Source organism: Arvicanthis niloticus, chromosome 9, assembly GCF_011762505.2.
Source record: "Arvicanthis niloticus isolate mArvNil1 chromosome 9, mArvNil1.pat.X, whole genome shotgun sequence".
Lineage (NCBI taxonomy): Eukaryota > Metazoa > Chordata > Mammalia > Rodentia > Muridae > Arvicanthis > Arvicanthis niloticus.
The window spans coordinates 51,761,801-51,785,755 of record NC_047666.1 but is presented as its reverse complement, the minus strand read 5'-3'; the positions used below and the strand labels follow the sequence as shown (position 1 = coordinate 51,785,755).

Here is a 23,955-nt window from a genome sequence, read left to right as displayed (position 1 = left end):
AACAAACATACAATGAAGCAGCTACATCTGTATATGAAATAATGTATCATAAACTGTGCTAATCTTCAGGAAAAGAAAAAAAGTCTCATAGACCAGGCTGGTTTTAAACTCAGTATGAGGCTGAGGATGACTTCTGATCAATCTGCCTCAACCTCCCAAGGTGTTGGAGCTAGAGACAGGCGTGAGTCACCACACACAGTTATGTGGTGCTGCGGACAGGGGCTAAGGCTTCGTGCATTACTGTGTAGCTGACAATTCACAGCTTTCTATGTTCTAGCATTCTTTGTAAAATAAAAGTTACAGACAGAGAACTCATTTATAAACTATTTAAAAATTCATCTGAATTCAGAAAGACAAAGTTTAGAAGAAAAATCTGAATGTGTGTGTGTGTGTGTATGTGTGTGTTTGCATGTGCACATGTACATGGGAGACCTCTTAGACCAGGAGAGCATGGTGTTGAAGTGACTGTCAGCTGAGCCTCCACTGCCAACACTAGGAACCAAACTCTGGTCCAGAAGAGCAGCACAGCAACCTCAGCCGCTGGGCCACCACTCTAGTCCTATAAAGTTTAAAGGATAAAATGACAAGAAACTTCTGCTACAATCCTGGTGGAAACTATGCCTGAGTGATGGAAAGCTAACGTAGTGTGCCATGTAGCAGTGTGACCCTGGCCAAACACAAGGCACCTGAGTTTTACCCACTACTCCTCACTACTCACTTTGCACTTAGGCAGAATATCAGAGAGCACATATGTTAGCAGTTTTATTCTACTACTTATTTCTCATGATGCTTTGGCATGGTCTGCAGCCTTTCTAGGCTTTTGCATCTTTACCTATAAAGCGAGAGTTGTATAAATGTGAAGTACAACACAGTCAAAGCCCAGTGAGGCAGCCATGAGCCATGGCCATGACCAATGTCCTCAAGCACATTCTGAAGGAAAGAAACTACCCATTTCTCCCTGAGACCAAAAGCAAGCAGAGGCCTGACAACAGAACAGGACTTCCAGCACAGAAGTGAGGCTGCTGTATGGACAAGTGGGAGTCCAGGGGCCCGACGAGCCGGCCACACAGGGAGAGTCTAAGTACTCTGACGGGGGACAGCAGCAGGTACTGATGGTCAGATGGTCAGCAGTGGGGATGCTTCAGCCAGAGAAGCACAGGCATTGGTGCTGCAGGGAGATGTTCAGGGAGTTTTCGGAAGCCAAGAAAATAGTTTTCTTTTGAGAGAAACTACAGATGTAAGTGAAACATTCCAGTAACTCTGCTTACCTCTCTGAACCAGTTGAAAGTTAGAAATGTGAGTGAACACATAAGGGTACGGTCTTTGGCAGACATGGACTCCAGTTTCTCTCCAGGTTCCAGGTGAGGGAGGAACAGGGGACAATCTGAGAAAGAACAAATGTCCCACCAAATCGTAGCTCAAGGCAGAAGAACACGGGTCCTAGCTCCCAGATACCTACTCATCCCTTGAGCCCTTAATTTAGAGCCAAGCTTTGTTTTATTTAAAAAAAAAAAAAAAAAAAAAAATCCTTCCATTTTAGTGTCAAAAGAATACAGCCACACTCTTTACCCCATCTTGGCACCTATGGAAGCCTTCTGGAAACAGGACTTCTAAAGGCCACTATGTCTGGAAGGCTATGGTTCAAGGCCCTTTTTGCTGGCTATAACTGGGGTCCCTGGAACCAAAGAGGGGACACAGCTCTTCTTAAGACTAAAGGTGTTTATGCCTGAGATATACTGAATTCTACTATGATCTTATGTATAAAAATTAAAAAACAGCACAGTGACTCCTGGAGGCAAACCAAACGAAACCAGAGTAATTCAGGGAACAGAGTCTCAGGTCCATGGAAACAGAGGCACAGTTCATGCCAAATTTCTAAGCAGTTTTCCTGCAAAGGCCATTGATCACAAAATTTGTGTCATGATGCTATACCCTTCCCAGATTTATAGTAATAACAAATAAGTACAAGTGGGGAAAAATAATAAAAGAATTTGTGCACCAACCAGCATTCAGCAACAATTACAAAGAGGATGCTGGTTCCACCCAAGCTCACTTGACTGACACTCCATTATTGCTGCAATTCTCACCTGAGGTGAGAAATTCCATCTCAAACATCCGAGGTACAGGCCTGGCTCTTGCCTACTTTTACCAAAGAGCATGAACAAAAAAGGCTCTGAGAACTGTGTGCATACCTAAGAGGCCATCGATCTCATCCAAGTTTCCGTTATGTTGTCTTGCCACACAAAGTCTCAGCAGCCGGAAATGGGAAGCCAGGCACAAAGAAGACATTGATCTGGGAAGGAAGAATCCACCTCAGGAACCACACAGTACCACAGTCATATTAACCCCAAAACTACAGGCGCTCACTCTTATAATTAAAGAAAAGCAGCAAGTAGCTCAGTGATACCCAGTAGATAAGGAGCTGAAGCTCAGGAAGGCAAAGGGTGTGTGCAGCAGGTGTGCAGCAGGTATGAGGTGTGTGCAGCAGGTGTGAGGTGTGTGCAGCAGGTGTGAGGTATGTGCAGCAGGTGTGAGGTGTGTGCAGCAGGTGTGCAGCAGGTGTGAGGTGTGTGCAGCAGGTGTGAGGCTCCAGTGGGAAGGAGAGGGCGAGAGAGGCAGAGGCGTCCAGGGATGCTCATGAAAAGACAAGGACAAATAGGCTAGTGTAGTGTGTGCTGACTCTCACGAGCAAGAGAAAAGGGGGAATCTGACTTCATCCTTCTAACAGCTCTGGATACAGCCTTTCCTAAAAGAATGGCTTTGATGCAAGGACCCCACACATTAGAAGAACTATGAAATGGGGCTGGAGAGATGGCTCAGGAGTTAAGAGTGCTTACCGCTCTAAAGGAGAACCCAGGTTCAGTTTCTAGAGCCTATATTGTAGCTCACAACCACCTATAACTCTAGTTCCAGGGAGCCAACACATCCCTCATGGCCTCCAGAATGCATGTCGTGTGGATACATGCAATTGGGTACACACACACATTAAGTAAGTAAGTTTATTCATTCATTCATTAAGAGATTAAAAAAATTCCACATGAACATTCAGAATACCAACAGATAGAAAGCAACCAACCTCTGGCTTGATTCTTGTGAAGTCACTTGACTGACATCTTTTGCAAATTCCTGATAGAACAGTGGCAGGAGGTTGATGACAATGCCATCTTGAGTGCTGTATTCTTCCAGTCCATAGAGCGGTTTCACAGGAAATGGAAAGTCACTGTGAAGAGAACCCAAACTCTGATGTCCCCACTGGGAGAAAAACAAGGCCATGCAGGAAATCGTTAGAACAAACCAACTTTAAGCAAAACGATTTTAGGAAGAAGCTATAAACAGAGAGAGCAGGTGGAGACCTTTTTAGCAATTCTAAGGCTGGGATACAGGATGTTGGGGCTGGGGTTGCGGGGTGAGTTATGATGGAAAGACTTGAGGATGAAAGTAATGTGAAGTTTGTATCAGCTACTGAACTGATACAATTTCCTCACTAGTAGAGCCAACCAAGAAGGTTAACAGCACTTACCCTTCCGGAACGGCACAGAAGTCCACCACAAAGGCATCTTGGAAATCATTAAAGATGGTCTGCCCAACCCATTCCTTCCGGGTGTAAACAAGAATGGTGTAGTGAGGGGTATATTTGCTAAATAGCCCTAAATAAACTGCCACTAACCTCTAATTCACAGGCTTCTCATCTCTAAGACAGAAATAGTAACACAGACCTCCAATACTATGAAAAAAGGAGATAACTCACAAAAAGTGCCTCACTCGGTGCCTGGCACAGAATGGGGCCATTGAACAAATGGTGCCTAACAGCACAACCTTCTCACCTTCACTCTTACAATCATCATGATGTGGAGGAGCCTCAGGAGAGCCCAGACACTGGGGAGGGTGTGACAGCCTTCCCAGCCTCAGGAGAGCCCAGACACTGGGGAGGGTAGGACAGCCCTCCCAGCTAGAACTCAGGGACTCCCAGGATGGTCTGTTTGTACACAACAGAGAAATACTTAATGTGTCCCAAAGAACCTCTGATACCTTGTCACTTTAAGAAAAGGCACTTGGAATGAGGTTTTGGCAGCTCACAGCAGTCATCCCAAAACTGGGGACAGACAGGCAGGAGGACTACAGCTATTTCAAGGACAGACTAGCCTTTATAAAAGTTCTAGTCAGATGGAGCTACACAGTGAGATCAGTCTCAAGAACCGGTTCCCACCTGCTACCCTGAAACAAGACATTAACCTTACCAAAGTTTTTGGAGCCAACTTTCTTTCTTGGATCAGGTTGGCAAACTCATCATAATAAAGAGAAGAGGCCCAAGGAGAGTGCTCGGTGCAAGAATGAACCAGTTGTAGCAAAGAAGTCACCTGAAAGAGATGGAGAGAAAGAGCCATACCCTTTGGACTGCCAACTCTAAATTCATTTCCACACTCAGGACTAAGTTCTTTCTCCCATCTCACTGACAGGAGTCAAGTGAGGCACTCTTGAGCCTCTTCTCTACTCTGTCTCTTTCTAAGCATATATCATATCCAAAGCCAGAACCAAAGCAGGAGTGACACCCTTAGGTACCAACATTAAGAGAGGAAAAGGCGGACAAGCAAGATGAGGAACACTGATATGTGTCCGAGAATGAGCTTCTGAGGAGTTACTAAGACAAGATGGGCATGGATCTCATGCCTGTAATCCTGGCACTTGGGAGGCAGAGACAGGAGGATCCCAGAAAGTTCAAGGCCAGCCTGGTCTACATAGTTTGTTCCAGGCCTGGAGCTATATAGCAAGACGATATCTTTAAACAAGAATAGTTGAAGATGTTTTTGAAACAAAATACACAAAATACTCCAGTCACAAGGCCCCTGTTCCATCCCAGCATTGTGGAAAAAAGAGAACTCACACCACTTCCTGGTAAAACAACAGAGAGGGGCCACAAGCCCTGCGCACTGGCCACATCTTACTGTGTTACAGAAACTTAAAAGAAACATACCTGTGTGTGCTGTTCACTGCTCACACTGGCACTCTTCTGGGTTGAATTAGACGATACACTTCTAGGAACAAGGAATTTTAGTTTAATTTTGTAATATTTTATAATAAGTTTAACAGTCTTGTCTTCTTTTAGATAGAAATAGAGGCAAAGTTTCATGAAGGCATGGGAGAGTGTTTATTTTGTTCATTACAGTGAAGCATGATTGCTCCCTCTTTTTGTGAGACAGAGTCACACCAGGTTAATGGACTTATGTCGAAGTCCTGTGTGCATGTGATCATTATGCCTTAGTCCCTAGAATTCTGAGGCTTTTGCAAATTAGTAAGACCAACTGATATGTATTTTGAAGGGCCCACTAAATTAGTAATGATAAGAGAATCTCTTTTGTTTTTCTGAGACAGTAGTCTGACCATGCTACCCAAGCCAGCCTTGAACTCCTAGCATCAGGTGAGTGAATCTCTTTCCATGTACCCAGCTAAAGAAAACATTTCTTCAATATGTAGAGTATTCTGGGCATTGTCCTAGCCACTGAATACTCTTAATAAGTTCACGAAGTAAGTGTAATTAGCATTTCACAGCTGCAAAAGGACAAAGGCAGGCAGAGTAACTCACTCACTCAAGGTAATTAGGTAAGAACAGGGCTAGGACTGGACTCCAGACAAACGGGATAGGTCAGCAAATAAACCCTTAACCAGCACACAAAAGCCTCTTCAGATTTTCCTCCTTCCTTTCTTCTAGCTATTATGCTGACTCTAAGAACGTTTCCTGAGCTCTTAGAATTCCTGACAAATGATTTCCAAGAAGCATAGATTGTACTGTGGTTCACAATGGCTTCTCATTGAACCCCAGGGCTGACACTTTTTCAGATGCTATAACTGAGACATCTAAGAGCAAGTGAGGAATCCACACAGAAAATTTATTTCTACTAAACACGAAGCTCCAGAGAGAATTAACGCAGCTATAGAGAGCTTAAGGTCAGAAGCAGATTCTAAAAACTTAACTTCAGGAGGACCAAGGTTACCCTCTGTGGAAAGATTTCCAGCACTGTACCTCCGGGCAACATTATGATTAGTAACTATAATGTAACTCTATACAAATTGTACATGGTGTATACAGTAAGATTAGAAAAGAATGGGTTGGAGAAAGAACCCAGCAGTTAAGCATATGCTCTTGCAGAGGACCTGAGTTCAATTCCCAGGACCCACATCAGGCAGCTCGAATCTGCTTGTAACTCTAGCTCCTCTGAACTCTGTAACTGACACCTCTGGCTTCCATAGGTGCTAGCACTCATGTGCATATACCAGTTTACAAAAACACAATTGAAAATAACAAAAATAAATCCTAAAAAAGGTTAGAAGAGAATATGGAAAAGAAGCAAGACATGCTTACTGCTCTTACGGTTTTAATGTCTTTATTAAAATAATGGTTACAAAATATAAAGTGTGTACAACAGCCCCTTGACTAGCTGATATGGAGACACAGAAAAAAGACCCTGCATGAGTACCTGTCTTCTGCCATGATACCAGCCATGGTGACCGCACCAATGATCCCGATGAGTTTGTACTTGAACACAGTGCTAGAGAGCTGCTTTCGGATCACCAGGTGCATGTCATCCTGCAATGTGATAATGAGGTGAGGACAGAGAGAGACTGTTCTGGAGTGACAGAACAAAACAACAAATCACTGTTGGAGCTAAATTCCAATCTCTAAGTCTCACGCAGAACATGGAAAGTTGTTTTAAAATCCAACACTCCTAGAATCCAATTATACGATGCTCCTAGAACAAGGCACACATTCTACAGCAGCTCTTAGTGTTGTCATGGCTGCTGCTCAGGACACAAGAATTACTGTAAAATGGCTGTGCAGCTAGAATAATCAGATACAATAAACCATTTTTAGATATATTGCCTTTGGGGATGTATCTTATGTGCAGGGCAGAGGCACAGAGGGCAATTTTTTGGAGTAGATGTTCTCATTTCAAAATGAGGATATGCTGACCAAACTTAGCTTTTCACAACTGACCGCAAATTACATGCAATTTTGGCAGACCACAATAAACCATTTGGAAATAAGTTTAAGTTGGTCAGTGGTGGTTTACACTTTTAATCTCAGCACTTGAGAGGCAGAGGCAAGCAGATCTCCCTAAGTTTGAGGCCAGCCTCATCTACAGAGCAAGTTTGAGGACAGCCAAGGCTACACAGAGAAACCTTGTCTTGAAAAACCAAAAAGAAAGAAACCCAAAAAAGAAAGGAAGAAAGGAAGAAAGGAAGGAAGAAAGGAAGGGAGGAAGGAAGGAAGAAAGGAAGGAAGGAAGGAAGGAAGGAAGGAAGGAAGGAAGGAAGGAAGGAAGGAAGAAAGAAAGAAAGAAGATAGAAAGAAATTTAACCAAGGAAGCAAAAGATTTCCATGTTAAGATCTATAATACACTGCTAACTGGGTATGGGGCATAACTCTATAAATAGAACTTAAGTTTGCGGCCAGCCTCAGTTAGATACTGAAAAATACTGCTTTAAAGAACTAAGTAATAAGAAGACATCCTATGTTCTTGGGTTGGAAATTTAATATTGAAAGATGACAACATTGTTCAAGGGTTGAAAGCAATCCTTATTAAAACTGCAGCACCAAGTTTTGCAGAAATAGGAAATGTCATGCCTTCTGAGTAAGAATGAGAAATGGTGCAGGCGCTATGAACAATGTTGGTGGTTCCTCAAATTGATAAATTGAGAAGCCCAAATACTTCGGCAACACTATCTCTAGGTATACACTCTAGAGGTGGGACCGAGGCTCAGCTAGGACCTGCGCATGAATGCCCAAACAGCAGTGTCCAAACAGCTGACGGTAAGAACAATCCACAGCCATCCTTGGACAATGAAAGAAAGAGAGATGGACATGACATGGACATTCAGCTACAGTGAAAAAGAAGATCTGACAGGCCTGTAACATTGACAATACTGACGGAATAAAGACAAAAAGCAAGCACTATGTGATCCTACATATCTTTATCTCGGCTCCAGGAGAGTGGGTGGCAAGCAACTACTGCCACATTCAGTACCTTTCTGTTCAGAATGAACACTGTTCTGAAAATGAATAGTAATTATACTTGCACTTTCTGAATATTCTCTATGCCACTGATATACTTAAAAATAATGAAAGTAGTTATAATATATATATATATATATATATATATATATATATATATATATTTCAAAACAAAATAATAAAGTAATTTTGTATTATTGATATGAAACAATTGGCAAATACTCTGCTAAAAGAGAAAGCAGCACCAGAAAGGGAAAGCCCAAGAGAAGTAACAATAAACTTGTAAATGCTCAGGACTGGGGCACTGACAGCCTCAGAGAAGGCCAGCCAGATGCCTAGAGAGTGGGTACTGTTCATTGCACACCTCTCTTTACACTGAATTCTGTACATGTGTGTGCACCACCTGGCCAAGACAACATTTAAATTAAACAAGGTGCTGGATTTCCAAAGCCACAGGCCAGTATGAATTAGTGCTACAAGGTGGTCCTACAGCCCCAAGAGATGTGAGTTATGATCCCAACCCAATAAACTTTGCTCATATTTTACACCCTTTGCTAGCTTTCTTCAGTGATTAGTGACTCGGGAAGAAAGCAAGACTAGGTGAATTTCAGCTTAGATATCTGGTGTCTCCACAGTACTCCATACAGAATCTGAAAAACCATGGCTTAGTCTCTTCATATTGATCTATAGAAAATTTTCCCTATAGGGTGGGCTGATGGCAAATTAGGCTATATAACAGTGGTAGGAAAGGCATACCAGCATTGAGAAGCAATCCTGGGATGCACTCTCTGGGGCTGTGCCTCTCGAGAGTGCACCCATTTGCAGGTATGCAAACAGTGGGCCATCTCCAGGAAACTCATCTGCTTGCCATAGCCTTTCCTAGATGGTTTCTGTCAGGGTCTGTTAGGAACTGACCTGGAACTATGAATGCTGCTACGTAGCCCAGACTGGCTTGGCACTCACAATCATTTTACCTGTTTTAGATTTTGAGACAGGGGTTTTCTATTTTGTAGCTGTGGCTGTCCTGGAACTTGCTATGTTGACTAGGTTGTTTCTACGACTCTACAGGCTTAGTCTGGCAAATTTCAAACGAAGAGGTTTAAAATATTCTTTCTCAACACATGTTCTCTTACCTGGATATGGTTGCTGGTTCCGGGCCGTTGGCTAAATGCTAGAGTGCTGAGAATACAGAAGATTTTTCGTATTTGCTGAGGGGACATATTTTCCAAATAATCTAAAATGCCCTATGAAGAGGGAAAAATGTCCAAAATGAGGTAATTAGCTAACATTTTTCTCTATTTAAATTAAAATACTTCTCTGTTTAAATTTAAATTTTTCTCTATTTAAATTTAAAAACATTTTTTCATATTTTTAAAATTAGACATATTCATCTTATTCATAAATGTTTTGCACTACATGCAGGGTTGGTGCCCAGGGAGGTTAGAGAAGGGCAGCAGAGTCCCTGGAACTAGAGTTAGGGATTGTTGTGAACCAGTATGTGGGTGCTGGGACTCAAACCAGACCTTTGCAAATGTAACAAATATTTATAACTGCTGAACTATCTCTCCAGTCTCATTTTCTCCTCCCCCCCAGTTTAGACAGAGCAATTACTCAGCTACTTCAAGCCTGGCATTTCCAAGTCAGCACATCACTGACGTAGATACCCGCACTGCGAATTTACTGCAGCCCATACACAATAGCTAAGTTTATAAACAGTCTAGATGCTCATCAGTGAAGAATGAGGTTCACATGGAATGACATTTTCTCAGCCATAAGGAAGAACAAAGCTATGCTGTTTGCAGAAAAATGAATATACATGTAAAAGCTATTACAGTGGGTTAAGTCAGTTGAGACAAATACTGCAAGTTCTCTTTCATTTGTGATTTCTAGATTTTACACAGCTATATAAAACCATGAATGTACAGACGACTTGCTTATGCTTCTTACTCTCTTAACATCAAAAGCAAAGACCATTCTTCCTACCCAGTACTCTAACACTGCTTGGCACGTAAGTATAGAGAAGTGTTTCTGAGTAAATCAACACTCAAGAGATGATGCGTCTTTACATCCACACACTTTTATTTAAGACTTACCTGTTATCCATCTTTCTATACCCTCCCACACTTACAGCGCTCAGTATCTAAAGAATACAAAATGTTTTTGCTAACTTACAGAGAATAGTAACACTGAGATACATGCAACAGAAAAAGGAGTTGGTATTTATCAGGACAGACAATACCTTAATGAAAGCAGCATTGAGCCTCATAGCAGAGGCGTTTAGTACAATCAGCTCAAGGAGGACATCCAATGCAGTCTCCACCTCAGCCTCGTTCCCACTGCAGACATGGGTGACTAGGGCGCCAACCACTTCCTATACAGAGAGTCAACAGGACAGGGTGAAGTGAAGACAGGCCCCTCCTAAAGGGTTCATGCCGTGGCCTCTCTAGCCTCTCCCTACTGTTCATTGTCTAACTGCCGTGAGCACTGGCTTCAGGAAACCTGTAACTACACAGACAGCATAACCGCATTACCTCGTAGTTATTCTGGCTCCCTGGACCTCATTATCCCATGCTGGCCTCAAATCTGTGAACATCTTGTCTCTCAAGTACTAGGACGATAGGGATGACCACTCAGTCTTGATCTTCTTTCCGAAACGTCTCAGTGGACACTATCAAAACCTCCTGATTGTGTTCCTTGGTGTGGTCATCTGAATATTTATCCATGAGTTAAATTTTACTCCAGCTGTGATTGGACTTAGTGTCCACTGAGATTTCTTGAAAAGACTATATTTAAGGAGCTGAAGGCTTTACAGGTTTTGGAAATTGAGAACAGGTCAGACTAGAGGATTCAAAAAATATATGGCCTCCTCGGGAACTTCATTCAGGTACAAAACCCTGCACCCATGCACATAATAAAAAAAAATAAGATAAGATAAAATCTAAGTCCAGTTGTTTGAAGTGCTACATATGAGCAAGACCTTAATGATTTTAAACCAAATATCAGCTCTCACAGTTGGACTTTCTAAGGAATCTTATCACTTCAGGACAGAGACTAGAAATGAGTATTTTCTTTGTTTATGAAGCAAGATGTTGCACTGCTGGCCAGTTTGGCTTCAAGCTTTTGTTTATCCCCATGCCTGTTTCCTGAGAAGTGATTAGAGATATGCATCTCTATGGCTAGCTTAGAACTGACTGAGTTTTCCAAAGTTGTTTCCCCTTCAGTGTCATCTAACCACCCAGAATATACCTTGGAATACATCCAATTTATTTGAAAGTATACCTTTCCATATCCTGTTTCTTCCTTATCCAAATATATGTTAACATACCTGCTGGCAGTAAGCATCAAAAAACTTAAAAGCATATTTGTATAGAAGACTGCCAAATAAAATTATCCTCTGGTCTTGAGAGTGAAACAAAGTCTGAGCCAGCAAAAGAATAGATGGGCAAATATCCTTCAGAACCTGGAAAAGAAAGAAAAAGACAAGGAAAACGATGTCATAGAAGAAATGTGCTAATATCCACCACTACCACCATAGAAAACAGCCTGTCGGGCTTTGTGTCATCTCGCTGACACAGCATCCTGCTCTCAGATGCTGCCCTCTAGCTCTCACACTAAGCACCAAGCCCAGAGCCTGCTCCATGTTTGACAGACACTTGACCACTGAGTTACAGCTCCAACCCTTGCTCTCACTTAACTGAAAAGAACAAAACACGTTTTGCTTTTGTTTTTTTTTTTTTCTGGTGAGTACTCTAGATGGCCTCAGACTTTGTAGTTAAAATATGGACTTGAGCTCTGATCCTTGTGCTTCCACGTCCTGATGCTAGTGCGTGCCCAACATACTGCTGTTTTATAAAAGGAGGCTTAATTATATCCAAAATAATCCTTCACAAGGATCAGAGCTCAAGTCCATCTTTTAACTACAAAGTCTGAGGCCATCTGACTTTTTCTATAAGGATCAGATTCCATAAACAGACTAAGAACTAACCTTGGAGTTCAAAAAACTTAAATAAGCTTACTACATAGTTTTACTTGTTCAATTTGGAACTACAAACTAAACTGAATAGATTCCAGTTTCTTCACTCAATCATATGCCTCCCTAGGTAGGCTGCTCAGTTCCAGTTATGACTGAAGTTCAGTCTATAACATTCAATGCTATCCAGTTGAGTGTGTGTGTGTGTGTGTGTGTGTGTGTGTGTGTGTGTGTGTGCTGGTAACCATTTGTGACAGTGTATGTGGAGGGCAGAGGTAACACTCAGGAGTTATTTTCAGGAGGCATATTCATATTCTTTTCTTTTTCTTCTTTTGAGTCAGGTCCCCTCATGGCTGAGCAGCAAGCTCCAGGGACCTGCCTATTCCTACCTCCCTAATACTGTGATTACAAACGTGTGTCACCATGCTCAGCATTTTTATGGGTGCTGGGAATAAAATTTAGGGCTTCATGACTGTGGAGCAAGCACTTTATCAACTGAGCTACCTCTCCAGTCTTCCAAACTAAGTTCTTTAAATAATTGTTATAAGAGAAGGTCCATCAATAATGTAATACAGACAGACAATGAGGGATCCAATGTAAATAATGTTAGTAATTCCATCTTCCTTACTGATACTCTCATTTTCAAAACAAAACAAAAACAACAATAAATAAACAAAAAACACAGCAGGTGGATTTCTATAAGTTTAAGACGAGCCTAGTCTACACAACTAGTTTCAGGCCAGCCAAGACAACATAGTGAGACTCTCAAAAATAAATAAATAAATAAAATAAAAAAACACTAAAAAAAAAAATGACATTGAGGCTAGAGAGATACCACAGCAGTTAAGCATATTTGCTGTTCTTCTAACAACCCAAGCTGGGCTCCCAGCACCCATGTCAGGTGACTCACAGTCACCTGTAACTCCAGTTCTAGAAGATCCAATGTCCTCTTTCAGCCTTCAAGAGCACGTACACACATGTGGCATATACAGATAGGCACATGACATAAACACATACGCAAAAAGCAATCTTTTTAAAAAAAAATCCAAAAGGCAAAAGAACTTGAGTTAGAGATTTCAAGATAAACTAACTTTGGTAACAGCTTCCTAAAAGGACGCAAGGCCATCTTAGGCCAGCTCATTACTGTCATCACCTCAACCCAACAAAGCCATTACTCTATGGCTCTAAACATGCTGAGATCCCTGTTAAAGATCAACAGTAGACGAAAGTGTTGTGAGATTTCCACAGGGTACAGAAAGTACTAATTTATTATCCTCTCAGCATGCTTCTACCTGCAGCTACCACTTCCTGTTCCTCTCAGCATGCTTCCACCTGCAGCTACCACTTCCTGTTCCTCTCAGCATGCCTCCACCTGCATCTGCCACTTCCTGTTCCTCTCAGCATGCCTCCACCTGCATCTGCCACTTCCGGTTCCTCTCAGCATGCCTCCACCTGCATCTGCCACTTCCGGTTCCTCTCACACTTACCAAGTCATGTGTGGAGAACGTACTGTCAAGCAGCTGCTCCTGAATGCAGCCCGACTGAATCTTGTTTCTCAGCAGCTTCTCAGCGCTCTTCTTTGTCTGCGTGCTGGTGCTGTAAATGATGAGCAGCATTGCCACGTCCAAAGCCTGTCAGAGAGCACACACCAGAGCTCAACCACTCCACTAAACAATGACGACCGACACTCGCCTGCTCACTCCACACCCACGAAGCTCACACACCATTACAAAACCCAGAAACATGTTTCAGAGAAATACAGTGCAAAAACTATTATCCTCTGGTAGTTCCTGAAAAAAAAAAAAAAGTCAGAATACTGAGAATAGTGATATTAAAATAGAAATGTTAACCATTTTTACATTTGTAAAAAAGAAATAGATGAAATCACTTGATAACTAACTTATATACTTTCATAATTAGGAAAAGTGCTTTATGAAAAGTTACAAAGACTATAAAAGTTCATCAGTATAAGGTTAAATAATTTATGATAATTGTTTTTTAAATATAACAGCTCTGCAAAACCAGTATAGGCCAACCCATCTTTTTTGTTTGTTGACACAAGGTTTCTCTATGTACCCATGGCTGCACTGGAACTCACTCTGTAGACCAGGCTGGTCTTGAATTCAGAGATCTGCCTGTCTCTACCTCCCAAGTGCTGGGATTAAGAAACGTGCCACCATATGTGGCTCAGCTAACCCGCTTTTAAACAGTCAGTCATTTCTGATACATGGTGATGCTGGTGAAGATTCTACTTCCTAAAGACAGACTGTGAAAACTATATACACACACATCTTTTCTTTTCTTTTCCTTCCTCCCTCCCTCCCTCCCTCCCTCCCTCCCTCCCTCCCTCCCTCCCTTCCTCCCTCCCTTCCTTCCCTTCTTTTTTCTTTTCGAAACAGGGTTTCTCTGTGTAGCCCTGGCTGTCCTGGAACTCACTCAGTAGACCAGGCTGGCCTCGAACTCAGAAATCCTCCTGCCTCTGCCTCCCAAGTGCTGGGATTAAAGGCATGTGCCACTACTGCCCGGCGTACACATCTTTTCTTATGTGTGTGCTTATACACACATACAGCTTTCACAAAAAGACAAACATTTACAAAGGGGATATGGAGACAGCTCAGTGGTTAACAGTACTTGCTGCTTCTCTAGGGGACAAGGGCTCTCAGTTCTCAGCACTATGTGGGATGGCTCACAACACCTATAATACCATCTCCAAGGAGACCCACTACACCATGCCTTCCTTAAATCCCAGCACTGTGGAGGCAGAGGCAGATGGGTGATCTCTATGAGTCTGAGGCAAGCCTGATCTATAAACAAGTTCCAGGACAACCAGGGCTGTTACTCAGAGAAAACCATCTTGTAAAAAAACAAAAACAAACAAGCAAAGTTCAAAGTTTATGTAACTTATGTTTATACCATGTTCTTGCTTACAAGTCTATAAAAATTAGGTATAAAGGCATCAAAGAGTGTGAATTTACTTATTGTATAAAAACAAAACAAACAAATAAATAATTGGGTTATTACCAGCCCCAACACTATAGTCAAGTAATCATTGTAACAAATGCCTGTCACTGTAGCACTTGGAAGTAGAGGTAGGTGGATCAAGGGTTCTAGGTCAATTTCACAGCTATACAGTGAGTTTGAAGGCAGTTAGATGAGACCTGGTCTCAAAAAATTTCATTATTTCCACTGTTTAGTCTATATCATAGAAACTTTTAAGACTGTCATCTAATAAGTGGACACTCAACTAACAAAAATCCTATAAGACAAAAGATTCCAACCAAAGCAAAACCTTCAGAAGAAACTACCAGTACACAGAAGCAGACATCTAGCTTCTTCACAGAAGTCAGACATGGTGACTCCAACAAACGGAATTTGAGGCAGGAGAATCATCTTCAGTCTAACAGTGAGTACTAAGCTATGCTGGATTGCAGAGTGTCCTAACATACACCCACAGACACAGACAGACAGATACACACACACACATATACACAGACAGACAGACAGATACACACACACACACACACACACACACACACCCCAGAGTCAAAGAGAGACAGAGAAAAACATAGAGAGTGGGGGATGGGGCTGGAGAGATGGCTCAGTGGTTAAGAGCACTGTCTGCTCTTCCAGAGGCCCTGAGTTCAATTCCCAGAAACCACATGGTGGCTCACAACCATCTGTAATGGGATCTGATGCCCTCTTCTAGTGTGTCTGAAGACAGTGACAGCGTACACACATCCATAGAGAGAGAATGTGGGATAGACCCAGTACTGTGGCTTGTCTTACAATGGAAAGACTAACCTACTCAGGTCAGGACTGCATGGGCAAAGTAAAATCAAAAAGGCAACTCCACCTGGTGGAAGGAAGCCCAGCCTTAGACTCAGGACCTGAACTACCTGAACTCATGACCACGGTGGGGTACTGCTCCTTAGACTATAACTTCATGTGGGTGAAACAACCTCCTAGTCCCTACTGAACACTGTAGACTAAAGTCGTTTCCAGGACTAATAAGTAAGACAGTCACAAGGCAAGTCACCCATCTTGGGTTGCCTTCTCCACACACCCAACAGTATCAGAGCAGCTACAGGCTAGCAGCAGATGCACAGGGAGAAGGCAGGGGGCACAACAGTAATGCACAAGAGCCTTACCTTATGCTCAGCTGCCGACTTAATGCGTTCAATTGCCTAGGAAAACAAGGGCCAAAAACAAGGTGTGATAACGTATCAGTGGAGCATCTGACAGCTGCTTCATTCCACATGTCCTGCTCACCCCCCATTATGATCATTTATACTTGAATGACAATTTGAAGACTTCCTTCATCTCACCTCACACAAATGTCACTGACTGATACTCATGAACCACCTTGACGGTCGAAAATGCAAGGATCTTACCTTAATCCAGGCTTCTGAAATGGTTTTCTCATATCTAATGGCTGACTTTATTACATCAAAGAGGAGAACAATACAGTCTTTATCACTGTTTTCTTGATTTCCTGAGGAGCTACAAACAGCAAAGCAGGAAAGGTTATTTTTTCTACTTACCAGAAAAGATCTTGTAAGATCCAAGTTTCTGGGTATTAATCAAAAGTTCTGGAGCATGTCCCAACTTATGCAAAATACTGAAAAACTTGCACTATAGACTATGTGGATTTGAATATCTAAGAAAGTATATGTGTGTGTGTGTGCCTGTGCACTCGGAAAACCCCTGTAGCCTTGTTACCAGAACTTGTGATTTATCCTGACTTTAGAACTACCCTGCTTTCAAGATAAAGGTAGACTATAATTATGCAAGGAAAGGAATGGCAATTGCAAATGGCTCCATACCTTGCTAGTCCTTTACTTTTCAACTTGCTTTGGGAAGCCTGAACTCTTGATGGCAGAATAAAATGCTGGACGTTTAACCTCTCCCGAAGCTCAGCAATCACCTATGACAAACCACTATCAGTCATGCACTCTGCTCACCTGTGGACAGACACAGTCTACGCTCACTGGAACCTTAACCCCAAACTACTGAGGACAGCACCTGGCCTGCGACAGAAGGCATGTCAGAGCCTGGATAAGAACAGTTCAAGTCATTTCGAATGCCACCCCCTAACCTTGGATGCGCTTGAGGCACAACCACAGAGACACGGAAAGTGCCAGCCTGCAGCAGCTTAAGCTGAGTGCTCAACCAACTGAGCTGTGTTCTCTCCCAACAGCTATCTAGAGAAATCAGCATTATCAATGAATCTAGGGCCAGAAAAGAGCAACTTGAAGTACTTATTTAAATCATTTACCCAGGTATCTTAATGTAAGCAGGCGTGGTAGGAAGTAATAGCATACCTCAAGTGAAGTGGTGTCTGTTACAGAGTGAAGAATGAACTTTACTATCACAGGTAAATCCTCTAGACGGACAGACGACAGCTTGCCCATCACCAAATGGCGGATCTAAATACCAAAACCACAAAACTTCACCACTCAAACCCAATATAGACTTACCAGCAGAATTAGAAAATTCATTTTGCTCATTTGATTTTCCTAATGGTAGTTTAGGGGGGAAAAAAAAACCCTTTTCCCACAAATTACAAACTTTTACAATTTTAAATGTCAAAGACTTTTCTAACATAGACAAGTGATAAATGTCAAACATCTTCAGTCTTACATTTCATTCAGAGCCTGACATCACAACCGACAATAGGAGAGCTCAGTCCTGCTTCCTTCAGCACCGACCCCAGGGAACTTACTGTGAATTTTCAAAGAATGATAAAAAGCTAGCTCTCGTCCAGATTAAAAGTATGTTATTTAGAAGGAAACCAAAGCCAAATGAAATTACTGCCAAATGAAAACCAGCTAAAACCAGAATGCTGATATTTTAAAAGTTACAAAAGAAGTAAAACCATGTTGTTTTCCTTGAGGGTTTAGCATCCCAGGCTGGACTTGAGCTCCCTTTGTGGCTTAGGATGGCCTTGAACTTCTGTTCCTCCAGCCTCTACCATTTGTTTATGAGCATGCCATGATCCAAAGCTTACATGATGCTGGGTATCAAAGCCTTCTACACTCTAGAAGAACATTTTATCAAAAACCATATTGACAGTCATCACATGAGACCTGAGTTTGAACCCCAAGCTCACATAAAATAGCCAAGCATGGCTTGTAATCCCAGCATGGGTGCTTTGGAGACAAATATCTCTGAAGCCTGCTAGTAAGCTCCATGCAGTGAGACACCCTGTCTCAAAAAAAATTAAAAGTTTTTAAAGTGGACAGACCTAAAGAACACTTGAGGTTGTCTTTTGGGTTCCACGTGCACACATGCATGAATATACACAAGCTTACCACTTGAGAGATGAGAGTGTGATTCAGTGGTGAAACATCTGCCTAGTGTTTGTGGGACCCTGGATTTGATCACTAGCATAGTGAAAAACAAAACGAAACCCAACTAAATTGCATTGCTTAAGCCAGGCCTGGGGGTGCACATGTGTTATCCCAGTATTGGGGAGACTAAGGCAGGAAGATCATGAGTTTGGGCCAGCCAGGGCCACATGGTCAGACCAGGTGAATTGAAAGAAAGAAAAGGAAAAGAAAGAAAGAAAGAAAGAAAGAAAGAAAGAAAGAAAGAAAGAAAGAAAGAAAGAAAGAAAGAAAGAGAGAGAAGGAAGGACAAGGCTAGGTTTTGGCTTAGTATTATAGTATTTATAAGGCCTTCATTAGTGATCTTCGTGATGATACCATGTGTCTGTGTGTACACGCGTGTATGTGTGCACCATAATACTTTAATAATTGTGAGCACAGTTTCAAAGTGGTATTTTCTTTTATTGAATATGATTTCTTCCTGTTTCTGGAAAGCAGGTATTTCCCTACCTCAGACAGGAAGTTTGGGTCAAGTCGGAGACTGGAAAAGACATCCAAAATCGGAACAGTCAATGAAGTATTCTGCACCAGCAGCTCGCTGTTAACAAAGAAGGAAAAGTTGAGTAATGGTTTGAACAGAACCTGGCAAGAAGCAATCTGACAAGCTACTCCCTAGCGTGGCCAGGAAGGCTATGCAGTGATCCCGTGGACCTGCAGTGGATGCTTAAGTCCCTTCCAGGAAATGGCACAGATCTCAGCACATGGCTTAGCCATCCTCCCACATACTGTCAGTTACTGCTAGGGCATTTACAATACCTGAGGCAATGTAAAAGCTATGCAAATAGTTGTCCTGCTAGATTGTTTGGGGAAAAGTGACCAGAAAAAGTCTGTATGTTAGTGCATGTGCACCTCTGTGTTAGCTCTGGCTGTCCTGGAACTCAACTCTATAGACCAGGCTGGCCTCCAACTCACAGAGATCTGCTTGAAGTTGACCTTGAGTTCCTGATTCTCCTACCTTTACTCCCAAGTGCTGAGATTAATGGCATTGTCAACTACGGCCCAAATAATTTTTACATTTGATGCAGGATTTAGTGTATCCCAGGCTGGCCTCGAACTCACAATGTAGTCAAGAATGACCATGAACTCCTGATCTTCCTGTTTCCACCTTCTGCCATCGCACTTGGTTTATGTAATGTTAGGGAAGGAACATACTTGGTACATGTCAGACAAATACTCTTATCAACTGAGTCATACACACAACCACTTTTTGTGTGTGATTTTGAGCCTCGTGTAGCCCAGACTGGCTATGAACTGCCTACAAAACTGAAGAGAACTTTTTTTTTTTTTTTTTTTTTTTTTTTTTTTTTTTTTTTTTTTGGTGTTTGGAGACAGGGTTTCTCTGTATAGCTCTGGCTGTCCTGGAACTCACTCTGTAGACCAGGCTGGCTTCGAACTCAGAAATCCTGCCTGCCTCTGCCTCCCAAGTGCTGGGATTAAAGGCGTGCGCACACACACACACACACACACACACACACACACACACACATACATACCCATACATACCATTGTGTGCCACAGTGCATATATGGAAGTCAGAGAATAATTTGGCAAATCAGTTCTACTATATGGGTTCCATATAAAGCTTACATCATCAGAGAGGAAAGGCAAGCACCCTTAGCCAGAGTTACCACATCAGCCCTAAACTTATCACTTTCTACACTGCAATGACCAAGTTCTCCTGGTGGAGACTCTATGTGACAGTCTCTCAGTGTTTGCCCACCTGAGCTCTTTCCCCACATTAGCATGCTGGGAATCCCCTAGGATCTCAGGAAGGCTGGTGATGAAGTCATGCTGTAAGTTCACTGGAGCAACACTGATCAGCTGCATCATCTGGGCTGTGAGGTCCTGCAGGGAGAACATTATTAGAATTGTAGCATATTACTCAAAATAAGCACTCCTTATTCATGAAAATACAGGCCTGAAATTACCATGGATACATCATGACCATGACCGACTCAACCTCAGGATTTAAAGTAAGAGGCAAATAGGAGCTGGGGAGAGTACACTCAACAAGAAAGAGCTTTCTGTGGAGCTGGGGAGAGTACACACAACAAGAAAGCACTTTCCGTGGAGCTGGGGAGAGTACACTCAACAAGAAAGCGCTTTCCGTATAAGCATGAGGACCTGAGTTCAATCTCCAGAACCCAGATAAAAGAAGCCAGGCACACTGGCATGTACTTGTGATCCCTGGTCTGAGGAAGCAAAGACAGAGAGAATCCTGGGGAACGCTGGACAGCCAGCCTATATCAGGTACTTGGCAAGTCCCAAACCACTGAAAGACTGTTTCAAAAAAAAAAAAGTGAATAGTGAATGTTGCCTGAGGAGTAACAGCCAAGGTTGTTCTCTGATCTTCAGATACCAGCACACATGCATTCATGTGAGTGTGAGCACACACACACACACACACACACACACACACACACACACACACACACGCACACACACTTGCACCTACCCAGAATGTATACCCATAAAAGAGGCAAATACCTCTCGCCTAAATTCACATAACATAGGACATTAGATATATTAAAGTTTAGTCCAAACCCCAAATTCCAGCCCAGATGAGACTCTAAAAACACGTTTTTCAAATAAAAAACAAAAAAGTATGAAGTGTCTATCAAAACCTAAAAGAATGGTTCTAAGAACCTCTGCAATAAAGACAAGCATGGTAGAGGTCACTGACAATCTGAGCACTTGAGAGGCAGAGGCAGGAGGATCAAAGGCCTGAGCTATACAGCAAGTTTCAGGCCTGCCAGAGCTAGATAGTAAGACCCTGTTAAAACCAAACCAAACCAACCAACCAACCAAATAAACAAACAAGGCTTCTGGAAAAAAAGTAAGACTGCAGGCAGTGCCTCCAGCAGACTGTTCACCACTAAAACAGGGTCTTGGCTAACAAATTATGAGAACAGCTTTCTTGTCATCATAGCAAGAAATGTTCACTCCTTGTATTATTAAAATTCAGTGAGGTACAACATATTCAATTTCTTGCCCAAAACCAACATATAAGAAAACTTGAACTTCTATTTATTTAAGTGTTCAGCTTTACCAATGCACTTACATAAATCACATACTAGCAAAACCTACAAACTAAATCATTTAGAGTGAAATAAGATGGCCTGGGATCTAACCAACTTTCAGAAATAAAAGTAATCTAGAGATTGTGAAACACAAATAAACACCCTTACCTTTTTGTTTTGTTGTTGTTCTTGAAGACAGGGTTTCTACATTTAGGCCTGGCTGTCCTAGAACTTGCTCTGTAGCCCAGCTCCGAGGTCTCAGAGGTCTGGACCTCAGAGACCCAGCTGCCTCTTCCCCCCAAGTGCTGAGATTAAAAGCCTGTGCCACCATGCCCAGCTCTTACCAATGGTTTAAAAAAGATTATTTTTTTTTTACATTTTGTGGGGTATGTTCTGTCTACATGCATGCATGTATGTATCATGTGTATGTTTGCTGGATCCCCTGGAACTCAGGTTACAGATAGTTGTAAACCACCATGTAGGTGCTGGGAACTGAATTAGGGTCTTCTACAAAAGCAACAAGTACTTGTAACTTCCAAGTCATCTCTCCAGTCCAGTGGTTCTCAACCTTCCTCAATCCTTAACCATAAATTATTTTCATTGCTACTTCATAACTGTAATTTTGCTACTGATATGATTTGTAATGTAAATATCTGATATTTCCAATGGTCTTAGGTGACCCCTGTGAAAGGGTCATTCAACTCCCAAAAGGTTCGTTCGCAGCCACAGGTTAAAAACCACTGCTTTCACCCCTTCCCAAATATTTAACAAACAATAAACTATACTCAATTTTTATACTTAAGGAAGATATGTCTTTTAAAATTATTTATTAATACATGTATTCTGTGTAAATGAGGCATGTGACCGCCAGAGGACAGCTTTGTGGAGCTGGCTCTTTGCTTTGACTTTGATGTGGGTTCCAGGGATTAAATCAGGTCTTCAGGCTTGCACAGCAAGCACTTTAACCACCGAGCTAATTCACCAGTCTTTTTATAAATCAGGAGAGGGTCTCTCTATATGGCCCCTCTTCTGGCTTCAGACTTCACATTTTCGTGCTTCATCCCCAAGTGCCAGAATTACAGGCACACACCACTTCATGCACCCTAAGCTTTTTTGGAAATAAATTTTTTAAAGAGACAAATATTCAGGATTCTCAAATAAAAAAGGTTTGGTCAGTGCAGCCCAGGCTGACTCATGTTGACTTCCATCTTTCTGCCTCTGCCCTCTAAATGTTCAGATTACTGGCATGAACCACCATCCCTGACTAGAAACTTCTGTTTCCTTTAGAGATAGGATCTCACTATGTAGTCTTGGCTATCCTAGAACTCACTCTGTAGACCAGGCTGGCCTCAAACTCTCAGAGATCAGCCTGCCTCTGTCTCCCAAGTGCTGGGATTATGGAATGCACAACTCTGCCCGGCTATAAAACACTTTTTAAATAAATAAAGCCCCACACCTACCTTGCTATCCACAATTCTATCCAGCCACTTTAGTTGACTAATGATGAGTCGGGGCATGCTGATTCCATCTTTGCTCTCGCTGAAACGTCAGAATGAAAAGGGCTTTAGTTGTTCATCTCTCCTCTCCGCCCTCTGCTCCTCTCCCAATGTCATTTTTTTCCCCTTTTTGGTTCTAGGAGACTCACATGATGAACAGGTACTCTACTATAAGCTGTATCATCAACTCCTGACTACAAAACAGAAAACTTTAATATGGTATAGAATACTCCAGCCAGTTAGTTAGAACTACTAACTTCCTAGTTATGGGCACAATGCTAAACACAAATATGATTATTAAAAGCAGAAGGGCTGGAAAGAAAGCTTGGCAGCTAAGAGCACTGGCTGCTCTTTCAAATGATCCAGATTCAATTCCTAGCAATCCATATGGTGACTCACAACCATCTATAACTGAAGTCCCAGAGGACCTGGCAACCTCTTCTGGCCTCCACAACTTCACTGCTTCTCACAATGACTGATTTATCTAAGGTTTTGAGACATACAACTCCACTGCTCCTTACAATGACTGATTTACGCTCAGTTACAACAAAGCCAGCAACCACTCATTCTACTTAACAAAGGCTCTTTGGGTGTGGGGAAAACACACTCAATAATTTATCCTTTTATTTTTCCTTCTTTTTGTCTTTTTGGAGGCAGGGTCTTCTTCTGTCTTGTGCTGAACTCAAACTTTCTATGTAACTGGGGGTGACTTTGAGTTTCTGTTCCTCCTGCCTTTTTCACTGGAGTGTTGAAATGTATATTGTCATGGGAATCGAACTCAGGTCTTCAGGTTAGGTAAGGATTCTACCAACTGGGCTATACACCCAGCTGGCACTGCATTTTTAAAATTTATTTATTTATTTATTTACTTACTTACTTATTTATATGAGTGCTCTATCTACGTGTACACCTGCATGCTAGAAGAGGGCATCAGATCCCATTGTGGATGGTTGGGAGCCCCCATGTGGGTGCTGAGGATTGAACTCAGGGCCTCTGGAAGAACAGATGGTGCTCTTATCCACTGAGCCTTCTCTCTAGCCCCACCCCCAGCCTGGTTTTTTTGTTTGTTTGTTTG

At 42.2% G+C, this 23,955-nt stretch overlaps 1 protein-coding gene across 2 annotated transcripts in view; it reads right to left on the bottom strand.

The window, feature by feature from the left end:
- Fancd2 (FA complementation group D2) overlaps window positions 1–23,955 on the bottom strand; it is a 62,968-nt gene that overhangs the window by 28,157 nt on the left and 10,856 nt on the right. For both annotated transcript variants that reach the window (XM_076940270.1, XM_076940271.1), the window contains exons 8-25: window positions 22,845–22,923; window positions 20,085–20,209; window positions 18,815–18,902; window positions 17,300–17,404; window positions 16,802–16,902; window positions 16,370–16,478; window positions 16,127–16,162; window positions 13,466–13,609; window positions 11,334–11,468; window positions 10,248–10,379; window positions 9,142–9,252; window positions 6,474–6,583; window positions 4,973–5,033; window positions 4,239–4,358; window positions 3,521–3,594; window positions 3,077–3,220; window positions 2,193–2,293; window positions 1,269–1,384 (exon numbers count right to left, since the gene is read on the bottom strand). In XM_076940270.1, coding sequence (XP_076796385.1) covers window positions 1,269–1,384; window positions 2,193–2,293; window positions 3,077–3,220; window positions 3,521–3,594; window positions 4,239–4,358; window positions 4,973–5,033; window positions 6,474–6,583; window positions 9,142–9,252; window positions 10,248–10,379; window positions 11,334–11,468; window positions 13,466–13,609; window positions 16,127–16,162; window positions 16,370–16,478; window positions 16,802–16,902; window positions 17,300–17,404; window positions 18,815–18,902; window positions 20,085–20,209; window positions 22,845–22,923 — 1,891 coding nt within the window. The remainder of the gene's footprint in view (window positions 1–1,268; window positions 1,385–2,192; window positions 2,294–3,076; window positions 3,221–3,520; window positions 3,595–4,238; window positions 4,359–4,972; window positions 5,034–6,473; window positions 6,584–9,141; window positions 9,253–10,247; window positions 10,380–11,333; window positions 11,469–13,465; window positions 13,610–16,126; window positions 16,163–16,369; window positions 16,479–16,801; window positions 16,903–17,299; window positions 17,405–18,814; window positions 18,903–20,084; window positions 20,210–22,844; window positions 22,924–23,955) is intronic.